Consider the following 22,187-nt stretch of genomic DNA (forward strand, 5'->3'; position numbering starts at 1 on the left):
TTTGTTAAACAAAACAAAAATCCTAAATGAAAAAATTACAGAAAATTGTAATTGTAAATAAAAAAACAATTATCCAATGAGTGGAAGTTGCTTATCAAAAAATGTGGTATATAAATGTGTTGTTTCCTCTAGTCCATAAAAATTTTAGGACTCTGGGACTTTTTTTTTTTTTTTTAGTTAATAATATGCCTTAAAAAGACCTTGTCACAAAGCAAAAAAGAGCATTTGACCGGGAAGCTAACCATCTGTTTTGCCGATTTTATTTATTTGGCCAGATTGAGTATCGGTTCGAATGTTGCTCCTTGTTAAGAGCGTTACGCAGCTCGCATTTTACGTGCGAAATGGCCATTTGCCTACCCGTTTAGTAGTTTTACGTTAAACCAAAACTTTTATCGTTTAGAATATTTAAATTATCTTTTGATATTGTTTATGTGACGTTTATTCAGAAAATATAAAATAAAAGCATTTTGCCGCAATTGTGATCTAATAGGTTTTTTGTTAAAGAAACAGTTTGTTTAATAATTTTTTTTTTGTTAAAATTAGTTAAAGAAAATAAAGTGTTTCAAGTTTAAATTTTTCATCATATTTCATTATAAGTTTTATATTTCTTAAATATAAAACTACTAATGAAACCCTTAATGTTTGTTTTATTTTTTTTTTATCCCATTAAGATAGTACTTATGATGAACTGTTTATTAAAGTATTTCCTCGTCATCAATTGTCTAGACCCAGGGGCGATTTCACGGGTTGTATGGAAAGGGGGTTGTTGCCCCCTCCTCTAAAAAGAGAGGGAGTTAACATTTGACTTACAGTTCAATATTTTTTATAAGACATTCGTCGCTTTTGAAGGACTCACCCTCCTCGTTTTACTCAAAAAATCGCTCCCTGGCTAGACCTGTAGGTAATAATATGTTTGAGAATTTATTTGCTCAAATTTTTTCAATATGTACCAAATTTAAAAATAAATGATATTTTAGTTTAGAAGTTTATTTTTTTGCTTAAGTGATTCCGTTATTATTAAATTTTTAGATTTATCATAGAAAGAACATCGATTAGAAATGATGAACTAGTTTATGAGCAGTAAAAGAATATTTTACCAAAGTAAAGTTCTTTAAAAATAATTGTCGATTGAATTTGTGCTTTGTTTAAGTACTGTTTAAAACTGTTAAGTAGTGTGAAACTGTAATTATAAATATTAAACTTGTAACTACTTTTATTATGAAAAAAATTGTTTCTTTTAATTTAAACCCGAAATGTTGTGAGATAATATAATTATGTACATTGGTTTTCGGTCTACATTCCTAAAAAAATGAAATTTTTTATTTTAATAACGCTTACTGAAAAATTGCAATGAAAGCGGTATGGTTTAGATACGAAGAGCTATCAAATTTAACTCACAAATTAATTATACGCAATAAAAAAAAAATTCAAATGTCTGTAAGTTTGCGCTATTGAGCGCAAGTAATTTCAAAAAAAAATCTAAAAAATTATGTTTTTTTGCCATTTTTTAATAAAAATGTATTATTCTAAAAACAATTTCTATAGGCGTTTGATTGGGAACTTATTCAAAAGCTTTGTGGAAAAGTTGCATCTCATTTTGGATTTAAAATGAATAGAGATAATATGAGAATTCAAATTAGTGATCTTGCCAAAAAGCATAGCGAACAAATCAAAAACAAATTATCGAAAATGCTAATTTATTTAAAAGTCGATTCTACATCTAGGCAGCATATGCGCCACTACCTCGGTATAAATGTCCAATACTCAAACAATGATGAAATTGTTGTCATCAATCTTGGCATTATCGATACGAAAGGAAAACAAACGGCGGAATACACTGAAAAAATTTTTGAGAAGTGTTTAGATAAGTTTGGAATCAATAAAATTAATATTTTAGGCCTCAGTGTTGACAACGCAGCAGTGAGTAACACATATTTTAAAATTCACCTATATTTTTTTAAAATGAAGAACATTGTATATTAAATTGATATTAAAATTAATATTTTAAATAAAAACATTTAAAAAATAAACTTTTTTGATAAAACCGTATATTCACTAAATTTTCAGTTAACTATTGAAATCATAATTAATATATTTAGGTGAATATAAAGTTGGTGCGCGACTTCAGGATCAGCGCTATTGAGGAAATCGAAGATGACGAAAGCGATCTTTCAGTTGAAACTGATGAGTTTAACGAAGATGGTCAAAATAAAGCAGACAATGCGGCAGCAGTCTTGGCAAGTGGAGTTGCCAGTAGAATGAATGTTATACATCTTCAAAGATGTGCTGTCCACACTTTACAGCTAGCCGTGAATGATGTATTGAAGATGCCCACAATAAAAAAATTCCTCAGCCATGCAAGAGAAGTTGTCAAAACTGCGAGAAATTCTAAGTGGATTGACTTCTTCAGAGACCAAGCTCCACATCTTGTTCCAATACTAGATCAGGCTATCCATTGATCTAGCCAGTTCAATATGATCGAGAGGCTAATTCAGGTAAGTTATAGTTTATAACTTCTAAGTTTTAATTAAAGTGTATAAATCGGTTTTCCAACCGCTATAGTATAAATCCAATTAGTTCAATGTTAATGACATTTACATTATTTAATAACTTGTAAAATTTAGTTTGTGTAAATATTTCTTTAATAATCCTCTTTACTTAACTAGTTGAAAACGTAATACATATATTTAATGAATTCTTCTGTTCTTCTAGATTCGACCAGTAATTCAAAATCTGAATATGCAAAAAGAAGCTCCTAAAGAATTTACTGTGCAACCATATTTTTGGGGGATGTGGGAAGAACTGAGAGATGTATTGCATATGGCATGTGATCTAACTATCCGTTTTCAGCGTGAAAATATTACCGCACGCGAATTCCTTTTTGATTGGAATTCAATAAAGTGTGAACTAGACGGGAAAGACAGTGACTTAGCTAGAGATTTCCAAATAGGAATGAATAATAGAGAAAGTGCACTACGCGAAAATTCGTTGTTTCTTGCAGCAGTTTACGTGGATATTAGGCATGGTTGTATGCTAACAGCGACTGAAGATAAGGTTGTTTTTTTTTATCAAAATGCATTTATATATATATATAGTTTTGAATATATAACTTTAAAAAATACATACTCAAAAACTTATTAATATTTCTATAGATAGCTGAAAATTAATTACAAACTGATTCAACTGGCTAATAAAAATAGGAATGATGAACTCGACAAAATTAAAAACGCAGTAGCGCGCAACTCTTTTTCAGTTCATGTTGCCGAATCTAGTTCAGAAAACGAAAAGGATGCTTCACCAGTCGCAAAGCGACGACCAAATTTATTTATGCTATGTGAACAGGAGATTGAAAAGAATTGTTCAAAAGAACAAATGCAGGTTCAACTAGATGTAATTGAAACGGATTTTCGATAAGCTCTAAAAACAATTCTTTACGGTTTTACGAAATGCTTGCCGAGTCGCTTTGTCGCTACCCATATCTCAAGTCAGTGTTGAGCGACTGTTTTCAGTTTTAAAGCACATGACACCAGATCATGCTTTTTTTACGAACAAACGAGTTTTTTATTTGAATAATTTTTGACAATGTAGATATTGTAATATTTTGTTCTTGTAACTTTATAATTTAGAGTGTAATTAATGTAAATAAACATTTAAGTCTTTTTATAATTCTATGATCATATGTTTTCAAATAAACTGAGAAATTAAGAATTCTGTGCATGCAGCAATACAAAATAAATAAAAGTTATATTTGGAGTTGTATTATTCTTATTAAGCAGTGGTTGCGCTCGGCTGCATAAACACACATATCCCTTATTTTTCCTAAAAAGTAAGGGAACCGTGGTTCAAACCCACCTTTGGGCAAGTTTTGCGGCATCGGTTAGGAAGGAGGAGTGAATTCCTGTTAATTGCTTTTCCGCGGTGCTCTGCGATAAGACCGAATAGACTACTTAGGGAACCAAAAAACATATATTTATGTATATATATATATATATATATATATATATATATATATATATATATATATATATATATATATATATATATATATATATAATATATACATACATATATACATACATACATAATATACTTGTTTGTTAATAATCATTTATACTTTTTTTTTTATATCATTGAGTGCGTCATTTTATTTGTTGTTTTTAAGTATTGGATTTTTCATTACAACTGTTACGACAGAAAAAACGTAAAATTGCTTGTTAAACTTCAAGTAAAAAATATAAAACTCAGCATATAATAATATCAATATGTGCTGAATACACACAAAATGATTTTTTTTTTTTATCATGCCATTCCCTGCATCAAGTTTGACAAAGTTGTTTTGTTCAGAAGTGGTAAAAAGTAAGCGTTTTTGAAAAAAGTTAAAAACTTTACTGCTGTAACTTTTAAATACTAAATTATGTGATAGTATTTTACATTTCTGGAAAGTTTCAAGCCATTTCTATTTTCAGACCATTTTTAATAGCTTAAAGAGTGTCAAATGTTACGACCGTCACTCTTGCAGAATATATATATATATATATATATATATATATATATATATATATATATATATATATATATATATATATATATATATTTATATATATATATATATATATATTTATATACATATATATATATATATTTATATACATATATATATTTATATATATATATATATATAAATATATATATATATATATATATATATATATATATATATATATATATATATATATATATATATATATATATATGTATATATATATATATTTATATATATATATGTGTATGTATATATATATGTGTGTATATATATATATATATATGTATATATATATATATATATATATATATATATATATATATATATATATATATATATATATATATATATATATATATATATATATATGTACAAACACATATATATATATAAATCATTATACATATAAAAATTAAAAAAACTTGTTAATGATCTATAATAGTGTGTTTAAAGCTGTTCATGTTAAAATTTCCAACCATGACATTTTGTCCTTTGCATGTGGCAGCATTATATCCTTGATAAATGTTTTTACCCATTATGCCTTGAACTCAATATATTGGACCTATTCCATCATGGCTAAATCATGATCCAATCATTACTGAGCCACCACCATGCTTTTGGTGTGGGAACTTGGTACTTAATATAATTTTGGAGAAACAGGACATAGAACATAAAAATTGAACAGAAACAAAAACTTTTTAACAGGACAATGGCCAGAAAGGTTGCTTTGTCTTAAGTGGCGCTTTACTGTTGCATAAGAGCAAAAAATTTGATGATAATATTTGAATGATCATAGACATGTTAAGCATATATGACCATAGACATGTCTTAGAAAAATAAATTAAATAAGATCTGTACTACAATCTAGTGAACACATATGCTCTTGCACATACCAAGGTCTATGAATTTCTTTGTGACTCTAGCACAAATCTGCTTTTGACAATTTCGCTACAACATTCTTTTGGCAAGAAGCTGTTGATTTTGGCTGTCCTGACTTTACCAATGCTTGGAAATAATTCCGTTATTAAAAAACTTTCAATGTATAAACAAATATCAATTGTGGAATAATCATTTCCAATCATTTTCTTCTTTAATAAAATTTTGAGTAATTACTCCCAAATGTGTTTTTTTTGTTTTGTTTTTCATAATTGTAATATAATTTGACAATCATGAGAAATTTCATTAAAAAAAGTTAACTTAATGAGAAAAAATAACAAAATTTGTCCAATAAATTTTAGACATTACTGTATATACATGTTTTTATATATAATTTTGCAGAATTAGGAAAAATGAGGTCGGCAATTAGGGATTGCATCTCGAAATTCAAAATCTGAGAATTCTGGAATTCGTTTTTAATAATATAGTTTCGAATTCTGAAAATTTTTCCAGCAAATTCCAAAATTAAAATTTATTTTTTTGTGCTCTTTTCAACTTTCAACTTGTGTTTTTGTTTCTGTAAATAAATATTCTACATTCTAATTTTATAAGAAGAAATAAAGGAAAAAATTGTAAATTACAGTTATCCTGCATAATACAAGTAGACATAGAGAAAACATTCCTAAATTGCAGTTAATAGTTTGATGTCTTCATTTCATATCCACATGCAATAATTTTTATATTTGGTATAACCTCGTGTTCGTGGGTTATATTTTATGATTTTCAACAGTGTTGAAATTTGCTCATTGGGGTGCGGTGTGTATTGAATTATTTGGATCAATATTTTTTAAATAGGTAAGCAAATAATAGCAGGAATAATAGCAGTTTTAATTTAACAACATTTATTGATAACTATTTAATTTTGTTTTGTTTAACAAGTTAAATTATTATCAACAGTACATCCTAAAATGTCTTCAAAATGTAAAACATGTTATGAAATAGCAAAAACCGCTGGTTCAACGACAACACCGCAGCACGCGCATTTAAGAACAATTCACAATGTTAATGTATTAAAACGGGATGTCATGCAAGATGAAGGTCCAGAAAGCACGCATCAAAAATGATGAATAAAAAATATTTATTTAACAAAAAAGACAAATCACTTTCTGCAATCGTATTACAAATGTGTTCCCTAGATAATATGCCATTCAAAGTTTTCTGTACATCTATCAATTTGAAAAATTTGTTTTTGGCTTGAGACGCTCAAGATTATGTATTACCAAAATCACTTAACTCGATTCACAAAATGATTTTAGAATACGCACAAAAAATGTGGGCTAAAATGATGCAAATAACTTTAAAAGAAGATGGAGCAAGATTTTGCTTAACTCTAGATGATGTTAATTAAATGTGAACGTCCATAGCAAAAAATAGTTTTGGAATTTAGGTTTAGTGAGGTTTAGTAAACGTCCTGTTGAAGGATGTCTCCCTGCAGTGAAATGCACTACGGCTCTGAAAATCACATTGCAAAACAACAATCTAAACATCAATAAAGATATTACGTCTATAACAACTGATGAGGCAGCTGTGATGCAAAAAGTTGGCCGCTTTTACCATGTAATCAGCAGTTGTGCTTTGCACATGCAATACATTTAGCTGTAATTAATGTTCTGTATAATAATTCGAATACAACTGAAATGGTGGCTCACACATATACAGAAAATGTTAGTGTAGAAGATCAATTAAGTGACTTCAATGAATCGGATGAGGAATACATTGAAGATAAAAATGTTGGCTTGATTGAACAAATTTATAATGAAGCTGAGCTTGCTAAGACTGAAGAATTAGGATTTAGTTTTTTCATCAAAAAAGTTTGTTTGATTGTAAAGAAATTTTGTTTTTCGAGAACATCAAATGATATTCTTCAAGTATACATGAAACAAGAACTTGGAAAATAATTGAAACTTATTATGGACACTAGAACTAGATGGACAAAATGCTTGAAAGGTTTAACAAGCTGAAAAGCTGTGTTAGAAAAGCATTAATTGACATTGCATCTGATATTGTTATTCAAAATGGTAAAATTTTGTCGATTAAAAACATCTCTGCACTACTCCAAGTGAAGCTTACTATTGAAGCCCTTTGTCGAGAAGATGCATCAGCTTTCATCTGATGCGGCATTTTCTTTTATGCTTGAGAATTTTGGATCTGATGAACTTTCATTAAAATTAAAGAAGAAATTAGAAGACTGAATAAGCCAAAGACAAACTAATGTGTCTGGAACTCTTCAGTATTTACACAATGGCGGAAAAAGTGAAATTCACGCATCTTTCACTAGACCATTGAAAAAAACAATAGCCAAAGTTATTGAAAACTTTGCACAAAGGTTGATATTTAACGCTGACGATGTGATAGAAGTGATGTTGGAAGAAAAAACTGAGCCTAAGTTGGAAGAACAAACATTAATGCAAAAGTTGGAGAACAAAATTCAATTGAATTTATTGTCCAAAATTTAGTAAAGCTTAATTTCAAAAATTAAATCAGAAATGAAATTCTTTAAAGAGAACGGTGTTCGTGGCAAAATATTAGAGTCCATCTACTGGTATTTAATTTTGATTCCGTTATCGAGCGTGGAGTCTGAGCGAGCCTTCTCAATTGCTAGTAACGTTTGTACAAAAGTTTAAACGGGATTCGGAGATGCAGTTTTAAGTGATCTCTGCTTCCTCAAGGAGACGCAGTTTTAAGTGATCTCTGCTTCCTTAAGGCATATTTTAGGCATATAAAACAATAATTTTATATTTTTTATTATTAAATGATATACCATATCAGAATGTTTCTGTACTAATTGAATTTGGTGTAATTTTATGTTCAATTTTTATTTATAAGAAAGTATTTTTTATGCAATAAATAACAATAAATTATTTCTAACAAGTTATTTTTATTATTTTCATAGACATAAAAAAATTTAAAATATTTTCGTAATTCGACTAAATTCCGAAAAAATTTTATTTCGAATTCCGATTTTTTTATTTTCGTCAAAATTTGCATTCCCTATCGGCAATAAATTGCCAACTTCAAACTGTTAGAGGTCGACATCAGTTTGGCAAAAAAAATTTGACTTAAAGGGGTTAACATAAAATATAGAAACAAGTTCTGCAATTTTTTGCCAACCTCAAACACTTTGCCTTTGCAAAATGCCAACCCTAATTCTCAGGGCTGTATATACACAAATATAGATATAATGGTATATAATATACCGTTTTGGCTGTCATCCGAATCACTATCTGTTTCTCCCATATCCATGTACTGATGGTACTCTGTAGTTGTTGATGCAACACCATGTGATTCCTAACAAGATAAAATATATATAAATTCATTTATTTGTATTATGAATTTAAAATTATTTTATATTTAAAAATACCTCAGATTCCATTTCTTCTGTATCATCAACCTGATCATTGTCTGCAAATCTGACTCTCAAAGGATTGACACTATCTTTACGACCAGGCAGAGGCAAAACAGTAAACAAATCATCACAAGCAGCTGCACTTTCAAGACCTGTTCCAAGAGTAAAAGGAGCAGAAGGATAAACCACTCCCATTCTGACTGGCGCAAACAATGAAGCTGCAATATCAGCAATTTGCTTTGCAGCAAATACATTTAATGATGCAAAAACTCGTTTACATTTCAATACCACAGCAGATATTCTAAAAACAAAAGTAGTTTAAACAACATTTCAAAATTTAATAAATTTATAAAGTACTAAATTATTTGTTTCTGTCACTTTTCAAGTTCAAAACAATCAAGCTTATCAATTATTGATTGTTCTTTTAACCACAAATGATTTAAGCACTTAAATTTTAATTAAAAAAAAATTAAAAAATTAAGTATAAATGGCATAATTGTTATATATGTATTTATATATGTATGTATGTATGTATGTATGTATGTATGTATGTATGTATGTATGTATGTATGTATGTATGTATGTATGTATGTATGTATGTATGTATGTATGTATGTATGTATGTATGTATGTATGTATGTATGTATATATGTATATATGTATGTATATATGTATATATGTATATATATTTATATATGTATATATGTATGTATGTATGTATGTATGTATGTATGTATGTATGTATGTATGTATGTATGTATGTATGTATGTATGTATGTATGTATGTATGTATGTATGTATGTATGTATGTATATAGGCAATGTAAGATTTAAAATCAGAATTTAAATCATAATCATGATTTTCGATTTTGATTTGAAATCATATTAATTCCTAATAAAAATGGACTTCAATTTCTTAACTAATTACTCAACATTTATTGGTAAATGATTCCTGTAATGTTTTTTAGTTCAAGTCACAGAAAAAAAAATTTACATTCAATACAAATATATTTGATTTATTTTGATTATGCTTTTTGATATAGTTTATTTTGAAAAGGCTTTTATCTTAGCAATATCTATTGAATGTCTATGCTATTAAGGAGAAATAGAAATTAAAACTAAAAAAGTTGTAAGCTTTTTTTTTTATTTATTTATTAATTACAATTACAATTTTGTCATTTAAAAAATTTTCTAATAAAAAGAATTAATCTATTTATTTTAATAAGAATGTTTACCAAAATAAAAAAGCAATCAAATTGTTATTGGGTATTTTTTAATATAATGGTAGACAATTCAAATGATGGTGGTAAGTCAAACAAAGTTGTTATATCTTTAAAATGTTTAAAATTATCAGTAGCTCAATCAGAACAAGCAGATGAAATAACATTATTTTTGAACATTATAAAAGAAAATGAATGTGGTACCACAAAGTATTTATTAAATTTAAGTTGTTATAAACTTGCAAAGCAAGACAAGTATATGGCTGACTTGATGCAGAAAAAAGAGAGTTGCTGCTAAAGCATGCAAATCTGAATTAGCTGAACCACGTAGAAAAACAGTATTATCATCCTAGAAAAGTCAAGCCAATGTTAAAGAAGGGTTGAATAATGATGAACTGATTGAACTGCATAAAAAAGAAGGATTATCATCACAGAAAAACCAAGCTAATGTTAAGGAAGGATTTGATGATTGAGAATTAGCTGAGACGAGAAAAAAGAAAAATAAAGTTGTGAAGAAAAGGAAATAAATCATGATGTAAAAACGTTAACTGATAGTCAAATGAAGGTCTAGTATTGAAACATTGTTTGGAGGAACTTTAGTTAAGTGAGTATATGACCAGGTTTCTCACAATTTACGAAACTTGGTGCTAACAGCCTCAATTCATGCAGATTTGCACACATGATGGAAATGAGGCATTTAATTATATAATCAGCAGTATATTTCATAGTACTAACTCTAAATCTAATTTAGAATTGGTAGTTCAGTGGGATTCAGACAAATTAATGGATTAACTAAGGAATTAATATCAATAAAAGAAGTTAAAGAACTTGGGACTTGTGGATAAGCATGTTGGCATTTAAGTTAACAAGATTACAAACAACCTTTTGAAATACTTGAAAACATGGAAACACTTCGAGACTCTAGAGTTAACAGAAAACATGTGCCAAAATGTTGAAAAATCTTAATTTGTGGACGCTGGATTAAAACTTAGAAATGAAGAATTACTAGTGGCAAACTACCTACTGATATAATGGAAATAGAAAAAAAAAGTGCATAAGTATGTAAATACATTATAATTTAGTAAATACATAATAATAAATACATAAAGTATGTAGAGCTAATAAATTGTTGATTACTGAAATTTATGGGGGAAAAGTTTACAAGCTTAATCTTGAAGTTATTTAAAGAAATGCTTTATTGTGTCCAAAGAACAAAAACTCAAGAATGTACAAGGAAATTTTCAAAAAAATTAATGGAACTGAAAAGACATACTACAGCATAGATAGTGCGATAACCAAGATGTTATTCAAGAGATTCAACAAGAATATTTGCATAGTCTGACACCAAGTGGTATGCCACCTTATCGACCAACTTTAAAGCAAAATTGCACTGTTATGATGCTCAGAAATTTGAATGCCAAGAAAGGATTCTGCTTTGGTACGCAAAGATTAAATACCATTTGATTTCATTGAATTTTTTTTGCCTGAAACTGTTTTGCTACACATGGCAATTATATGTTGAAGTTTTAAGAGCAAGATCAATATCAAGAGTGAAATTTGCAATTTTACTCCTGACTCTTTTGCTCTTAATTTTTTATCACTGCTCCTACTTTCATAGTGTGACCACTTTTAATGACTGCTCTTACTTACATATTATGACCACACTTTGTAATCCTTTGATTACAAAGTGTGTCTCATCGGAATGCGTATCATTTTTTATTTATCTACTGTTCAATTGGCATTTTTTTTTTACTCAAGTTTATCTCTACTTCTTCATATTTTCTGTCAATAACTGCTTCTTCTGTGTAGCTGCACAATTTACTTTATATTTGTACATAAGTTTTATTTATGTAGCTGAGTCAAAAAAATAGTTTTTATATCAGAAAATGTAAAAAGATTTGGTTTTTTCTAAGAAACAAAACATTTTAAAAGAAATTAATTTCAAAATAGTCACCCTTTTCGCTTGATTTGATTGGTTTCTGTCGGAGCAGTATACAGCACATAAACACGAACAACAGATCTGATGAATCTGTTTATAACATTTAATGTTTCAACACTCTCAGCATCGTCACTTTGGTTTTTTTTTATATTTGCAAGCCGCTGTTGAAAAAGTTGAAGTAATGCCTCAAGAGACTAAAATTATATTTATTTGATTAAAAAAAAAACACCAACAAAAAAGCCGCAGAAAAAAGAAAGAAAAAAACAATGTTAAATTATTCAGAAGGAAAAATATTGATAATATAACAATATCAAATAAAAATAAATTATAAAATTTATAAAAATTAAATTTTATTTATTTAAAAATAAAAAAAAATGATATAAAATTTTGTAATTTAAAAATTGATTTATTATAAGTATAAAAATATAATTCACAATCACAAAATATATAAATGCTAACCTCTGCATAACATTTTACTAAAAGTTTGTGAACAAAATTATCTAACAAAGTGGTTCCATTTTGTCCATCTAAGTACTTGCTAATTTCATCAGCTTGTAGCATTGACGACATGACTATGTTATCATCTAATGATTGAGTTCTAAACAACAAGATTATATATATATATATATATATATATATATATATATATATATATATATATATATATATATATATATATATATATATATATATATATATATATATATATATATATATATATATATATATATATATATATATATATATATATATATATATATATATATATATATATATATATATACATTATATATATATATGTATATATAATTATATAAATTATGTTAGTGTATTCTACAAAGAGAGTGCTCAATGTTCTTAAAGAACAGAGCAATAATAAATTAGTAAGTACTTTATAAGAATATATATATATTATATATATGTGTGTATATATATATATATATATATATATATATATATATATATATATATATATATATTCTTATAGTCGAAAGAGATTTTTATGGTAAAAAAAATTCTCTTTTGACAACATTTAAGCTACATTTTAATGTCATTTAAAAGTTAAAACAACAAATATAATGCAAAAGTACATTAAGTTTTATTGTTTTTTAAAAAATCGCAATAATAACGACTAAAAAGTTTTTTTAATTAACAGTGTTTTTGTTTTTAATGTTTTATAATATCTTTAAATCATGCCAGGAGTGTTAGTAGATTGACTGACAAACAGGTAAAACATGTGAGGAGTGTTGCTTTTTGAATGTAAAAAATCCACAGAGTGTTGCTACATCAACTATCTTTCAGCCTGCTGCTATACGTGTGTCTGCGTTTATATGTGAATACTGTTTACTCAAACCCAACTGTATGTGTAAAAATATCTTTATAAACAGAGAAAGGAGAGGGTACAAAATTGAAAACTATTTGTATCCTATCCAACTTAACTATAGCTTATGTAGAGGCCTACGCATAGGGCCTTATGTATAGCTTATGTAGAGGCTTAATGTATAGCTTATGAAGAGGCCTTATGTATAGCTTATGTAGAGGCCTTATGTATAGCTTATGAAGAGGCCTTATGTATAGCTTATGAAGAGGCCTTATGTATAGCTTATGTAGAGGCCTTATGTATAGCTTATGAAGAGGCCTTATGTATAGCTTATGAAGAGGCCTTATGTATAGCTTATGAAGAGGCCTTATGTATAGCTTATGAAGAGGCCTTATGTATAGCTTATGAAGAGGCCTTATGTATAGCTTATGAAGAGGCCTTATGTATAGCTTATGAAGAGGCCTTATGTATAGCTTATGAAGAGGCCTTATGTATAGCTTATGAAGAGGCCTTATGTATAGCTTATGTAGAGGCCTTATGTATAGCTTATGTAGAGGCCTTATGTATAGCTTATGAAGAGGCCTACATTTGTAAGCTGCATAGCTAAAAGAAAAATAAGAGAGTAAAAATTATAACATGAAAACAAAGCTAATACAAAAAAGAAACCCCAATACAATATGAAATATGTCCACAAATTTGAATCAGGTTTGAAAGGAAAACCTTGAATTGCTTGTCTATAACGCAGAACACTAATTATTAGTCGTATTAAAAGTATTATAAACGAATTATTAGTGATCGCAAGTAACATTATCAAGAAATACTTCTGGTGTTCAAATTTTCGGTTTGGTAAAAATCATGAATAGCATTAATTATAAACTAATGGCAATGTCACTTCTTCATGGCTTCTCTGTAGCTTGCATTAATTAGGCTTCTTATTAAGTTTTAAAAAAAACGCATCCAAATTTACATTTTGACACACTGATTGTTATCCAGACTCTCCATAGACCTCCATTTTGGGTCCGCCTAAACTTTTAATTAAAATTTTTAGCTTTTTATTTTTAACATTTTTACATGCTTACATTTTACAAAGCATAAACATTTTTTTTTATGATGCCCAACTACAGATTGGTCCCATTTTTCTTCTAGTACTGCATTTATGTTGTTTCAAAAATCTAGAAAATTTTGTATTGTTAATGTACTTTTGTTTACACTTGCATTCTATCAAGTATACACTAGGTATATAAGAAATCTGTTAACACAACTAAAAACATCAAACCGCAAAACAATAGCAATATAAGTTGCGATCAGTCTAGCATTAAAATAATTAAAAAAGGACAAAAACATTGGTATATACTCTTTTGATAAAAGAACAGGCATTGTGAATTGAACACAAAAAAACAGTAGATAAATGAGGGACCATTCCTCAAATTCGTTAGTAGAATTAGAACTTATATATTAAAATTGAATAAAAATGAACAATTTACCAAACAAGAATACAAAAATCTTTACCCAAGCAAACCAATAACAAACTGGAAAAATCATACCCTATGCAATAATTAGTTTCAAAAATCAGCGCACAAAGTTATGGAATATCGCAATATTTAGTAAACATATTTTAACCAATATAAAATAGAAGTATAAAAAACTCATTAAATTTTGTTAAAGTAGTTAAATTATGGAATATATGAAACAATGAAATACTGGTGCCCTACATTTTGATATTTTGAATCTATACCACATAATCCCACTGGGGAGAGGCCACAAAAGTTCTTCTTGATATGTTAGAGATCTTCCTACATTTAAATATACTGAAAAAACTCTCAGTAATAAAACCTGTATATGCATCTCAGAAAAAAATAATAGAAATGTGTTTATATAAGTTTTTGTAGAATGAAGGAAATTTATGAGATTGTGGATTAAGGCCCTATAGGACTTCCATGGTAAAATTTACTCATGGTAAAACTTGCAGAGGGTTTTCAGCAGTTTTTTAAAAATAAAGCAACTTTATTTTTATTATTATTAGCGCTTTATTCCACCACTAGAACAAAAAATATTTTTAGGTACATAGATGATATTCATGCACAAAAGAAATAATGCCATTTCTTTTCAACGAATATTAAACAACCAACATCAGGCATTGTTTTAAAGCGTAGAGTGATTTACATAGGCCTTAAGTGATTTTTACGTAAGCAATAAGCGATTTTGGTTAAGCAACTTTTTATCATTTTTTAACTTTTAAATTATACTAAAAGCGGTAAGATAAAAGAAGCAATTAATTTTTAAAAAAGTCACATTAACTTTTGAATGACGTTTATGTAAAAATATTTCTTACAAAAGTTTGAATGACAATTATGTTTGATATAAGTGCTATTTAAATAATAAATTTAAATAAATTTTTTATAAGTAAATATTTACTAATCAAAAAATTTATTGTAACGATTGATTTTTTAAGCTTGAAGCAAAGATCAAAAAAACATAACTTAATTCTGATAAAAAATATGATTTAATTTAAAACTAATTTAATAAAAATATACAATTTTATTTTGATAAAAAAATATATATAACTTAGTTTAGATTTAAAAAATATATAATTTAATTTTGATTTAAAAAATATATTTAAGTTTATTAAAATTATAGTTAATGTTTGGGTTTAACTTAACTGTCAAATCTATTTAAAAATATTACTAAATATTGTTCAATTTTTAAATTTCATTTGTTCTTAATAAAAAATCAGCTTATTTTTATCGCAACTTTTTTTTTCGGTTTTCCTTCCTAAACGTAAAATTTGTTAATATTAAACATTTTTAAAAATGCAAAATTAAATTTAATCATTTAATATTACAAAAAAATAAACATACCTTTATAGTAATAATAAAAAAGTTGTTAAATAACATATAACTTGTTTATATTATTGTAGTGATTTTAAAAAATTAAATTAATTTATATATTAAATACATAATTGAATTGGAAGATGAAAACAAAATATCAAATTTTCAAGAGATTAAAATAACAATTAAAACAGGTAAATTTTCAACATAAATCAAAAAGAAGCAATAGATAAAATAATTTGAACTATGACTCAAATCTTAAAACTTTGGAACCTTTAACACAAACTTTAGAGAAGCCATTAAAAAGCACCATTACTGTTTGTTTGTAATTAAAGCAAAGATGTTAAAATCAAAAATCTAGAAAAAATTTCTTAAGACAATTTAAAAAAAAGTATCAAGAGAACCTGTGGTGATTTATATTTATAAATAAATAAATATATATATATATATATATATATATATATATATATATATATATATATATATATATATATATATATATATATATATATATATATTAACTTTTTTAATATTACATTGTAGTGTCTGCTTTATTTTTCTAGTTTTATCTAATGATTATTCAAACAAATTAAAGTTTAAACCAAGAAGTTTTATATCACAATTTCAAGATCAACACATATTTCTTATTGAATAATTATTGAACTTTATTATAAAAACAAAGGTCATGGTTTTAAATAAACTGGAAATTTGAAGACCAGAAATATTTCAATTAATTCACATATTTATATAGTATAGTGCTGATTATACACTAAATAAGCTACTAAAAAATTTATAACATAGCATACCACTAATGTGATTTATTAGTTCTTTGAAACACTTTGTGTTTCAAAGAACTAATAAAAGTATTATAAAGCTATGAAAATAATAAGGAGGCTTTTATTTTCAGGGTGTAAATAGAGGTAAATATATTAGCATTGTAACAACTTAAGATTTTTTTGAACTTGGATATATGGTGACCTCCATATTACAGTGGTGTTATTATAATAAATTTGATTAAAACTAAATGCAGGAAAAACAGTCACATGATACAAACTAAAGAACTGTGTTACAGTAATGAAAGTAATATAAATCTGATTACCTCGACATGCATAGCTGCAAAAAATCGAATTTAACAACTTCGAAACAGTTATTCATACCATTTTCAAAAAAGCAATAAATCATATATATATATATTATATATATATATATATATATATATATATATATATATATATATATATATATATATATATATATATATATATATATATATATATATATAAAACACTATTCCACTACCTTACAACATTCGATAACTAACACTACACCACAATCTACACTACACCACTATCTTACAACATTTGATAACTAACACAACACTACTACCTCACAGCATTCAATAAAGATGCAGTGCTTGAGGTTCGATTTGCAAGGAATAGGTAATCCTAAAATCCTTTAATTGTAATCCTAAAACATGAAATGTTCTTAAGTTCATAATGTCAAACTTTTTTTCTAAAGAAAATAAAATAAATTTTTTTCCATTAAAAAAATTTGTCAAAAAATTTTAATCCTTTCACTGCTAATAAAATTATTTACATCCTAATAAAAAAAATTATTTACATCCTAATAAAAAAAATTATTTACATCCTAATAAAAAAGATTATTTACAAGATAGTATATTACAAGATTAAAGTATACTTATTTTTTAACTAATTTACAATTTAAAAAATTGTGTAAATAAATAGAATCAATAACATATTTTTTGCGCACATCGTTAAAAAGGGCTTGGGGAAGAGTATGTGAAAATCTATTACAGCATTAAATTAAAAAAAAAAAATTTATCAATCTTCTTTTAGAAGCTCATTTTAAAAATTCTGTAAAATATATTTGTAGTATTTTTTTTTATCAAAGTAAATTTTTTATTAAAGTAAATTTTTTTTGTATACAGTGGGTGGCAATATTATTAGAGACAATTTACTTTTTTTTGTAATTTTAAAGTTTAAATGAATTTTGCGAGCAAATAATCTGTTTTTAAATTTTCTTGTATACTTTAGTTACTGATATCATTATTATTGTTTTTAAAATGTTGCAATATTGTCAGTCATTTAGCTGTCATATTTCTCATTTAGCTGTCAATTGGTGAAAAGTGTTGTTAGAGTGAGTTCAATTATTCTTTTTTGCAGTTGTTTCGAGTTCAGGACTAAGCGTAAGTATTGCTTAAGAATTATAAGTTTAATTTTAATTAATAATTTATTAGTTTTGTTAATTTTAATACAAAAATCTTAATTTGTAACTATTCTAATTCTAGGATTGAGTGAATATAACATTGTAAAATCCCTAAAATACTATATCTTTATAATAAAGATAATATTTCACAGGTCTTCTCAGATAAGTCAACATTTTAAATTTTGGTAAACAAAAGCTCATTTGTTTGACAATGCCCAAAAGAAAAATTTCACATGGACTGCATTGTAGAAAAGGTTAACCATTCTGAGGCAAAGAGTATGGATCACCTCTACATCATGGAAAGAACCATCAGGCAAGACCAGTATAAGAGAGTACTGAAAAACAGGCTTCTGCTCCAGGTCCAAGAATGGTTCCCTGGTGATGAAGATTTAGTGCATGACTCAGCATTGCTCCACAAAGATTGGAGTGTTACTGCATTCCTAGATAAAAAAAAACAAGCGCGTTTTGCTGTGACCGTGGAATTCATCTGATATAAACCGAATAGATTATCTATTCGAATTCACAAAATTGGAAATCATCTACCAAGAGGCAATTGATAGAAATTTATTTATAAGATAGTGGCATCACGACCCCAGTCTCTGGCATAACATAAGTCTGCGTGTAAAACATTCTCCAACACTTTTAAGTAGATTTCATAATAGTATCTAATATATTTTTACCCAGGTCACTAATTCACTGATAGTGTAACACTGAGGTAATGCTTACGTATTAATCATACTGAAGTTATTTTATTTTAAAGCGAGTTAATTACTTTAAAAATATCATCTGTCAAAACAAATTTATTTTATTAAAACTTTATTAACTTATTGAGTTACAATATTGTGCAGTGCAGTGCTTAATCAAATCCTCTGGAGTCCTTTTTTATATATTTTTTTATTAATTAACTAGTTGTTGATAATATATTAATAATAATGAATATTAGTATAATAAAAGACACAGTGGGTAATAAATAGTTAAGTAATCAGTTAATAAATAACTTTAATGCAAGTAACATGACTTGCTTTTAAAGAAAGGCTTTTAAAGAAAGTTATCTTTATGCTCTTAATATGGTTTATAAAGAAATTCTTTAATAAAATTTTTTAACTTGGAATTTTTTATTTTTAACATTTGTTTTCAGTCATTTAAATTTTTAATTGTAACTCTTTTTCACTTATAAACACTAATTAGGTATGCATATTTATTTATAAGATTTCTTTGCCTTCACCAGCTTCACATCAATTCTCAAAATAAATATTATTTACAAGTGTAAAAGGGTGCCAGGAGCGATCATAAATTTTCTAGTTACATAATATTGAGATTATTACTTATGATCATGAGATAATTAGAAGTGCTACAAAACTAGTACCAGCTTTTAAAAAAATGCCATATGAAAGAAGATTGCAGTTAATAAAATTAACAACACTAGAAGAGCATCGTTTACGAAGAGATTAAATTTTATAATATAAAATACAAAAAAATATGAAAAAATTAATTAAATAAATGACTCAAAATGTAAAGCTCAATTAAAACATTACAATTTTCATGGTCATAACCAAAAGTTAACAAAGGAATACTACGAGTAATGAGTAATGCTAGATTTAATTTCTTTTCATGTGGAGTTGTAGAAGCTTGGAATCATTTACCCTCATATATTATAGAATCAATAAACAATTGATCAATTCAAAAATTAATCAAACTATTGCAAAAATTATTTGTTAAATAACACTAAATAAAGATTATATCATTAAAAAGTAAACAATGCTATTATATAAACATTTAAAGCTGTTATAGCACAACATCTCCTGTTATTGTGCTCTACAAATAATTTCGTCAATTGTCACAGTGAATATTGTTATATCATTATATTATTGCCTAATTTGTTATGTTAACACTTTTATAAAAAATTAATAGCTAAGAATAAGTAATTATTTTATTTTATATTCTAAATAAAACCCTCTAAAGATAAAAAGTAATTATAAATTATATAACTATTTTGTTAAATCATTTAAATTTGAAAATTACAAAACATTTGCGCTGCCCCTAATAACTTACCTACTGAATTTATAGTTAATATTTTGTTAAATATAGAACATATTTGAAGTATTTTGTCAAATATTCATGTCTGCATAATATATTTGTAGTATTTTGTTAAATATTTAAGTGTGCATAATATATTTGAAGTATTTTTTTTTAATATATAAGTCTGCAGAAGTCTTGAAGTATTTTGTTAAATATTTTTAGTTATACCAAAATAAGAACTAAACCTTTTAATTCCAGTTAAGCTGCATCCAAAAAGAATCATTGATTTCACTGCCAACCAATTTTTTAATATGTATAAGAGTGTTGTTTTTGCAAACTTAGGAGGTTCTAAGTCGTGATATGGTAATGGTTTCTGAGAATGAACTTTGCGCAGTCCAGATGATTTTGATGTATCAGAGGAGGAGTTCCGCTTTTGAACATACTGTGTCTGTTCAGTGTTTTGCCGAGCAACAGTATGTACAAGAAACAACAAAATATGTTGACCTCTAAAAAAATATATATAAATAGAACTTTTTTATTATAATCACTAAAACAATTTTTATAAATCAACACAGATTAAATTTACCTATTATTTGGTAAAGTGCATAAATCAGTTTCATCAACAAGTTTATGTAAAAGTTGATTTCTTGCAGATTGATCACCTGAAATAAGTGATTTACATGGACATTTTTCCCAGCAATCACAGTATGCAGTTGGAGAAGTTCTTTTTAACCTAATTTATAATATTACAACTTATATATATATATACATATATATATATATATATATATATATATATATATATATATATATATATATATATATATATATATATATATATATATATGTGTGTGTGTGTGTGTATGTGTGTGTGTGTATATATTATATATATATATATATATATATATATATATATATATATATATATATATATATATATATATATATATATATACATATATACAGTATCGGACAAAACAAGTGCAACCAAATAATGCTAATTTAGTTTCTTTATATAAAAGTACTGCATTTTTTCAATTTAGAGAAATAACTATGTAACTGTTTAGAGACAAAGTTCTTCAAGTTTTATTCATCACAAAGTTCATTATTTGTACACGAAAATTAACAAATTAATCAAAAGTATTAAAAAAAGTTGATTTCCTTCTGGACAAAACAACTGCAACTCAACAAAATGTTGACCAAGCTGTATTTCGCTATCAATATTTCGTGGCGAATCCTTTGTTGTCGATCACAGCCTTGAATCTTCGAGGCATAGATTTGATCAGGTGATCAATGAAACTTTGTGGAATTGCTGCCCAGGCCTTTTGGATTTGTTCAAACAGTTGATCCTTATTACGAACACCTTCACGTTTAATTCTGCGGTTGACGATCTCCCACAGGTTCTCGATAGGGTTGAGATCCGGAGATTTAGGCAGCCAATCCATCACCGATAGGTGGTTGTCTTGAAACCACTGCTTCACTACTTTTGCAGTGTGTTTCGGATCGTTGTCTTGCTGAAAAACCCATTTTATTGGCATATTCCATTCAGCATGAGGTAACATAACATCTTTCAGGATATTTTTATACATGAAACGGTCCATTATTCCATCGTTTCGATGTATTGGACCTAGACCGTTAGCAGAAAAACACCCCCAGACCATTACATTGCCTCCACCATGCTTCACGGTCTTATGGCAGTAACGTAAATCAAGGCATTTTCCGGCCAGTCGACGTACACGACAAATGCCATCACTCCCAATGATGTTGAACTTCGATTCATCACTGAACAGGACAGTTCGCCGTTTCTGCA

General features: G+C 26.8%; 1 protein-coding gene across 4 annotated transcripts in view; it reads right to left on the reverse strand.

Annotated features, from left to right (window-relative positions):
- The window catches only part of LOC100207695 (E3 ubiquitin-protein ligase UBR5), a 123,853-nt gene that overhangs the window by 40,094 nt on the left and 61,572 nt on the right, over positions 1–22,187 (reverse strand). For all 4 annotated transcript variants that reach the window (XM_065795745.1, XM_065795743.1, XM_065795744.1 and 1 more), the window contains 6 exons: positions 20,964–21,110; positions 20,623–20,883; positions 12,443–12,581; positions 11,999–12,177; positions 8,841–9,126; positions 8,677–8,767 (listed from right to left, as the gene is read on the reverse strand). In XM_065795745.1, coding sequence (XP_065651817.1) covers positions 8,677–8,767; positions 8,841–9,126; positions 11,999–12,177; positions 12,443–12,581; positions 20,623–20,883; positions 20,964–21,110 — 1,103 coding nt within the window. The remainder of the gene's footprint in view (positions 1–8,676; positions 8,768–8,840; positions 9,127–11,998; positions 12,178–12,442; positions 12,582–20,622; positions 20,884–20,963; positions 21,111–22,187) is intronic.

The sequence above is a fragment of the Hydra vulgaris genome, chromosome 04 (genome assembly GCF_038396675.1).
Source record: "Hydra vulgaris chromosome 04, alternate assembly HydraT2T_AEP".
Taxonomy (NCBI): domain Eukaryota; kingdom Metazoa; phylum Cnidaria; class Hydrozoa; order Anthoathecata; family Hydridae; genus Hydra; species Hydra vulgaris.